This window comes from Dysidea avara, chromosome 8, assembly GCF_963678975.1.
Source record: "Dysidea avara chromosome 8, odDysAvar1.4, whole genome shotgun sequence".
NCBI lineage: Eukaryota > Metazoa > Porifera > Demospongiae > Dictyoceratida > Dysideidae > Dysidea > Dysidea avara.
In genome coordinates, this window is record NC_089279.1 from 10,665,309 (window position 1) to 10,673,277 (window position 7,969).

Sequence of the window (7,969 nt, forward strand, 5' to 3'; positions counted from 1 at the left end):
TATTGTAGTTTATTGAGTTGTACACTCTCACATGGAAGAACGGCTCTGCCAAATGTGTTGAGCCTAAATTAAAAACCAACCAATCAACTATTCACTATATTCTCATTTTTCTGTACATTTTACAGGGTCCAATTAATTACAAACTAAGCCAATACAGGAAATATACAACAAGATAGAAGTATTGTGCCGAGCAAACACAGACATAGTGTTAGCATGTACATAGCCAAAAAGTTACCAACATTTGTTATAGGCCAATATGATTGTACATAAATACATTTCATTGCAATACAGGATAACAAATACAACACAAAGACACTTATGTACTTATTATGTACTATTATGTATGTACATACCTAAAAACAACTAGTAACTTTACAATAAAAACATGTTCTATATTTGATTTCTGCAGCGCTGACTGGTGATTAGTGGTGGTGTATGAGGGGTAGTTAATTGCTTATCAGCTGGTAGTATATCCACTGACTTGTAGTGTCGAATTGGCCCTGCATGGTGCTGTAATGACTGTCGATATTCCACCAACCGTTTTCTTTCTTCCTCCTCCTCTTCGGCCTTCTTTAAAGCTAGCCCCCTAGCCTGTTGCTCTTCACGCTCTCTCTTGTCCATCTCATACAGTTTTCGCTGCTGGCTACGCTGCTCTGTGTTTAATACAAAATTCTGAACTTGCAGAAGAGGTTTGTTTGATTTCTCCGGGACAAATGGTTTACTGTAGATAGTTTCATTTCTAGAAGCCTTAAATGCAGCAGCCACTTTTGCTTGTTCTTGCATTTCCTTGACCTATATGCATTAGGAACAAACTGACTCATTCACACACACACACACGCACGACATATTGGTAGCTATTAACTTTCTTTGCAGCTATTTATTATACACTATAACTCCAGTATTCAGTACTGTAACCTGGGTCCATTGTGCTACTTAGTATATCATAGGGTCTCATCTTTTCACAAATAAATTTTTATACAAGTCCTCAAAGGTATTCTGTAGCAGACCCATCTGGCACCATCCAATGAAGTAAAATTAAACCCCCTGGGAACCACCTAGAGTTTAGACAACTGAAAAGACCGACCAATAAATCTGAATCAGTACATGGATATAGTAACAAGTGATGGTACTCCAATAGAACGACCAACTGCTCTAATAGAACTATCTTTATATTATTGGTAAAGGAATTCCAGATATACCCGTATGTATGTATGGAAAGAAACATATAGGGAAAATTGGCAAATCAAGCAAAATATCACAGTTGGTAAAAGTGGCTAATTGTTAGCTAAGCTCACGTTCTTGTTTAATTAATTACCAATTGCTACATTTGGCACCTAACTAATTCAAGACCATGCAGCAATCAACTACAAGGTCAGACTATAGTCCACCCTTTGGAATAGTGGATATGCACGGTAGCATTTGTGGCGTGTTTGGATTCCAACAAGGGGGGGTGGCACTCCGATACAGTATATCCTGTACTCCGATCTTTATTCTCGACCAAAGTGGTTAAAGTTGCAAAAATTAGCTTAGATCCAAGACTTGTGCTAAAATCCATGCCTGACTCTTAATAAAATTGCTGTATATTTAGGAAAATTATGATCGGTAATTGTAAAAGTATCAGTTGTGGTATACAGTTTAGTGACTTCACAAACGAAGCTTGTCTTTTAACCTACTGTAAATTTCTCGCTTGACTTTTGTGATGAAGATCAGATTACAGGATATATTGGAGTGCTACTTCCTTGTTCAAGGATAGCACATGTACTAGCCCAATGACTTGGTAGCCCTTGGCCAGTAACACAGAGTTACTCGAGGGACTGCTTGATTCCATCAACAGCAGGTTTACATGCTTAAAATTACATAACTACAAGAGTGGCTGTTTTTCTCACGAGCAAAATATTTGGATACGAAAAATTTGATGAATTTATGGTCATTAACCAAATTTTGCCGGTGCCAAAGTTCCCTCCATATAGTATGTGACTGTGCACTCACCAATAATTCACACACAGTAGCTTACCTTTTCTTGGAATTGCTTTTGGTGTTTCTCCCCTCTTAAGTCAGATTGGAGCTTGAATGGTTCTGGTTCTATCTTCCGACCTGGTCGTACCACCTTTTGTTCTGATAGGTTTGGTATTGGATTTGCCTTGAACTGCGACCCCTGACAATTTTTAGAACAGCAAATACAATAACAACACCACCCTATAGAATACCTCACCAACTAAACCAGGACAAGAACTGGGTCCAAAATAAAGGTTAGGGGGTACTCTTAAAAACACAGCAGAATAACTGTACTATACAAGTACACATTTTTTTTTGGAATTTTCAACTAGAGTAGGGACCATAGCACATCGATAAAAAGTACTGAAACAAGTTGGAGTAGTCCATGATGTAAAACAATAAGGAGTGTTATATCCCTACTATGCTCAAGATACCATAACGGAAATGCACAGTAGGGATATAACACTTCTTATTGTTTTACAGTGATTTAATATCATGGACTACTCCAACTTGTTTCAGTACTTTTTATCGATGTGCTATGGTCCCTACTCTAGTTGAAAATTCCAAATTTTTTCGTGTACTTGTTTGTTAACTTTTTTTGTAAATAATTTTATTATGACTGGTGAACCCATGCATACCGCACTTGAAAAGGCACCACGCGCCCCAGCTATATCAATTATCATCTGAAAAGTGAAGTATCCATTACGCTTCGTTGTCAGCTATGTTCAACCCGTTACACAGCATTTCGAATCAAGAACTGTTCGAAAAGCACCTCTACAATCTACGCATACTAAAAGAAATCGTGCCGCGCGCTCCAATCATATTAATTATCGGAAGTATCCTTTACGCTTCGCTGTAGGCTATGTTCAACCAGTTACACAGCAGTACGAATCAAGAACTGTTTGCCCGTAGCCTTAGCCGTTATCGAGTTACGCCTGTCTGAAGGCATCAGTCAGTCAGTCACTTACTCAGTTAGTAGAAAATTCTGTTGAATAAATTTTTTTTGAAATTCCGCAGCAACTTGTTGAAAGCATTTGGGGTCGATTTGAAAGCTTGTTTGGGCTTAGTTTTACCTCACCAATACTGCTTCATCGTCGTAAGGGAAAATCGAGGCTGGTTTTTGCGTGATATTATTCCGTGGGCCATGCCTACTCCTTTGTGGCCTCTACTATACAGTTACTATCGTACTGTATGATACATAGAATTAATGTAATTGGTGGCTTGTCAATACATACAAAAACAAGAAAAGAACTTAGCACTAAATTAAGCACATAGGAGTAAACTTTCTAATCACCTTTATTAGGTCCTCTTCTTGTCGCTTCAGTTCACCATCAACTATGTCTCGTCTGGTGGGCTTACCTTCATATCGGCTCTCAAACCGGAATGGCTGCACATCTGTCTTCTTGTGGGGCAGCTCAGGATGAAACACAGGCTTATCAACTGGTGGAGCAGGTTGTGGTTGAAATACTGGCTCTGGACTGGCCTCCTTCTGCTCAAAAATGTAACAAATAATGTACAGATGATACTGCTAATGTACATACACATGACCCCTGAAATACTACTGCAAAGCACCTGTCTAATCAAAAATCAAATCTCCTGTCATTCAATGGAGATATTCAGGCACATGCATATTACCATGGTATAGTGTAGATACAGTACAATATTATGGGACACAATTGATGCAACAAGCCTTATGCATGCATGCGCACTACACGCAACATGTGCATTCACACTTCACACACCCATAAAGCCACCTGATGCTACCCCATAAAAATTACCTAGCCACCTTCGCAATAGTAGCCACACAGTTTTCATTGCTGAAAGTTATAGTAGCAGCAGTTATAAACTGGCAAAATATGGTGAAAGTAGTGAAGTGCATGAAAAGCTAGGGCATTCCCTCCCATGACCAATGTAAGGGACACTACAAATTACATACTGTACAGTACCGTATTACACATACCTTTTTAGAGTCCCACTCCAACTTCCTCTTTTTCAAACAAAATGCCGGTGACTCAGGGTCTGTACATTCAACAGGCCTTTTTCCTGGCACCCCCTGTGACAACAGAACAATAATTAAGGTACATGTATACAGGGAATTTTCTGGTTAGTTGTACTGATGGTTGTACCGTCAGTACAACCATGAGCTTATAAAGCAAGAAATTACAATGCGCACGAAAATATGAAAAGGGTTACATCTGTATAGAAACAATACACGTACTCCAACTAACCTTTACTCCTTCCAAGATGCCCTTGGGGACAGGACGAGCTCGAAATTCTTCCTTTAACATTGAGTGGTCTTCTTCTGTCTTCTTAGGTTTAGTATCTGCAGCCAGTGTAGGGGACATCGCTCTTGTTAGGGGCCTCTTCTCAACTTTTGGCACACCAAGAAGACCTCCCATCACTATGATATTACGGTTGAAAGGCTTTGCCTTGAACTGATAGCTAGATAAAAGAAGTAATCTTTATTTAAGCCAGTTATGTATGTTTTAATTCACAATTCGCCTCAATTATGGAACCAAACTCTTATGGCAATATTACCTGTTACAAACTTACTAATAGATAAAAATATTGCAGTCAGGGACTGAAAACATGGGGAGGGGACATAAATCACTGCAGCTGGCTGTTTAGTACAATAACTTTTTCTGCATCATAATAACCACCTCTTTACATTCTATTGCAGTACAATGATCCAGGCACTCTAATAGAACAGTCAGTTTATTTTTTTCCCGTGGGGACTAGACTTCTCACAAAGGGCTTGTTGCATGCTATGCAAATACTAATAAGTGTGGCTTAATTAGTTCCATCTGACAAAGCGTACCTATGAACTAAATTATCTATCTTTAAATATTAAAGGCCTCCAAATAAAGAATATGTACAAGTGGAAAAACAACAACAGTTTCTAAGGTCCACACAGACAACTACCAATACACCAACCTTGTATGTGCTAAATTATGGATACACCTACATACATGTTTTGATTACCTTTCAACTTCTTCCACTTCTTTTTCTTCCTTCTCCATAGCACTTTCAACATGAACTGGACGGCTTCTAGTCTTGGCCACGAGTTTCGGTGTCTTTGGTTTAGTCAATTCCTGAGGCATAACAGGCTCCTTGATCATAGTTGGGACGGCATTACGTCTCATTGTTCGAAAACGAGGCGGTGTTTCTTTGTGAAAGTTGACGAGTTGTTCAGCCATTGGTACATAGCTTCTCCTAGGTCTTTTTGGCTTGCTGAGCTTATTAATCCTGGCATTGTCTGCTTGAAATTTGAAAGGCTTTGACGACCTCTACATGAAGAGAGAAACAATTGCCTTTAACAAAGGGCAAACACTTGAAAAATGCTTGAACCATAATAATTTTGGGGAGCCTGTATTCCGTGGAATACAGAATAGCGGAATAGCAGAATTACGGAATAAGCGAAAATAACATTCTAAATATTTTGTTATTGTTTATAGCCTCTATAACGTTTTAATATACATTCCCCACCTCGTAGAGAACACAATCGCAATGGCACCGATCCTTGGGGCGGTCTTTAAATAGGATATGTACAAAGATATTCACTCTAGAACAATCTAACTAAGCTAAACTACCATCAAATACACTTCACTACACAATCGCTAGAAAACTAGAAGTTCTTTGTGCTATACTTACTCATACCAGCTGTCACACACGAGTAACCGCCCGGATTTATTAGAGTTATATACGAAGTGTTAGAGCCGAGGTTGGAGCTCTGATGTTGGGAGCTGAAAGCAGTATTATTCTCCAAATTTATTTGAAACACTTTAGGAAATGGTAACAGAGCTATAAGAAAGGTCAGATTATTCCATGCATGCAGGGTAGCTACCTAGGGGGTGGATTGTTTGGTCCTAAACTATTCGGCCAGTTAGCTAGCTAGCTAGCTGCTCGTGTGTGACAGCTGGTATGAGCAAGTATAGCACAAAGAACTTCTAGCTTTCTAGCGATTATGTAGTGAAGTGTATTTAACAGTAGTTTAGCTTAGTTAGATTGTTCTAGAGTGAATATCTTTGTACATATCCTATTTAAAGATCGCCCCAAGGATCGGTGCCATCGTGATTGTGTTCTCTACAAGGTGAGGAACGTATATTAAAATGTTATAGAGGCTATAAACAATAACAAAATATTTAGAATGTGATTTTTGCTTATTCCGTAATTCTGCTATTCCGTATTCCGCAGAATACAGGCTCCCATAATTTTGTACGTTTATAAGTTTTACAAACAATCCATAAAACATTATAACCATTTGCCTATTCACTCATGTACTGACAAATTGTAACGTATTCACAAGTACTAGCTTGATCAAAAGGCTGCAGTACCAGCACAAGTACAAGTGCTTCAAAAATGCAGACAGGCACCACAAAAATTGCACCACTAGTGCACTTGAGTAGTCAGGTTTGTCAGCAGCAACCCCAAAGTATGTTAATTTTACATGGACGATACAGATGTGCAGCAGGAGGGGAAGGGGATAGGACAAGACCACACGCATGCACTACAAAGTGTCAACAAAAGTATTTATTAAACCTAGTCATACTACCTGTTGAAAGTAACGGATTGTACAAAATTGCAATAAGATTATTGTTGATCACTGTTACTGTTGACATGAAAATTGTGACTGCTAGGCATTGTCAGTCTAACCACTCCATAATGGCAGTATTTTTTTCTTCCTGATAGTGAATCACACCATTACAACACTTCATCAATGCATTAAAAACAATAATACAAGAACACTACACAGAGGTCAAGCTATCTTTACCAGTTAAGACTATTTATTTCAGCACTGCATTGTGCTCTTGTATATTCATAACTTGAATGTATTCATGAAGCTTTTAAAACAGGCCTTAGAACTATAGGAGGGCTTCGTCAATCAGCAGCAATCAACAACCACCCTGACTATGTGGTGTGTTGAACAGAATTCTTAATCAGACCCTACCTCTTCGCACCCACACACACACACACACACACACAAAAGAATAGCGGTCTGTCTACAGGAGACTACACTTTAATTTGGAGAGGTTAATTACAATGACAACACTGAGATGAATTTGAAGGAATGTCAAATGAAATATGCAGAAATTGGGAAACATCACATCAGTAATTTTCCAGGCACTCATGAGCTCCTGGTAGGCAAATATCTGTTTACTACACCACACTGTACACATGTACAACACACACACTGTTTACTACACCACACTGTACACATGTACAACACACACACACACACACACTGACTCTACGTTTGGGCTGTTTTTGCTTGGCTGTGTCGGTTTCTTCTTGCGAATGCTCTGACTCCTGGTGGGCCATCAATTTCTTATAAGACTTCTTTGATTCTTTAAGGTGCTCTTCTTTTTCCTTCTGTAGCTCCTTAATTTTCTCCAATTCTAGATCTTCTGAAGTCTTTGCAGAAACTAATCTTTGTTGTTTATGCCGCCTTCATTTGAAATTTAATACACGAAAGCTTCATATTGAATTAAACTCACTTTAAAACGTCTGGGGTTGTAGGTTGGGTTAACTTGAACATTTGAGGTTTCTTGGCCAGTATTGCATGAATTGAAGAATCAGCTTTGATTGCTGCTTCCCGTTTGGCTCTTGTTTGAGGTGTTTTGCACTCTGGGTTTGGTGGCGCATTATCGACGGTCCTTACATTAACATCCATTAATTCGTTCTTAACAACTCCAGGCTCATCGTTGTGACGTTCTACGCGTTAAAATATGAGTACATAAACATGTTTACAACAAACTTACCAAACCAACTGTCAGCGCCATCATCTTCAAGGCCACCATTCTGTTTTAGCTGCTCAAAGTCGACATATAACGGTGCGTCACACTCATACTTGGGATCAATGTCAGATTCTGTTGCCATAAAGACGCTCCTGAAATCAATCAAAAGTCAAAAAATCGTACGGTTCTTCAAAATTCAAACATACGCATGCGTAGAAGTTAAGTAATTCGGATTTTGA

At 38.9% G+C, this 7,969-nt stretch overlaps 1 protein-coding gene across 1 annotated transcript; it reads right to left on the bottom strand.

The window, feature by feature from the left end:
* Positions 1-259: 259 nt before the first annotated feature.
* On the bottom strand, positions 260-7,948 carry LOC136264639 (targeting protein for Xklp2 homolog). The gene is made up of 9 exons (XM_066059415.1): positions 7,755-7,948; positions 7,491-7,707; positions 7,243-7,441; positions 4,978-5,282; positions 4,224-4,437; positions 3,956-4,048; positions 3,290-3,484; positions 2,015-2,155; positions 260-792 (listed from the first exon to the last, which is right to left on the bottom strand). Exons 1-9 carry the CDS (start codon positions 7,870-7,872, stop codon positions 391-393), a joined length of 1,884 nt encoding a protein of 627 aa, XP_065915487.1. The 5' UTR covers positions 7,873-7,948; the 3' UTR covers positions 260-390.
* Between the last annotated feature and the right edge of the window lie 21 nt (positions 7,949-7,969).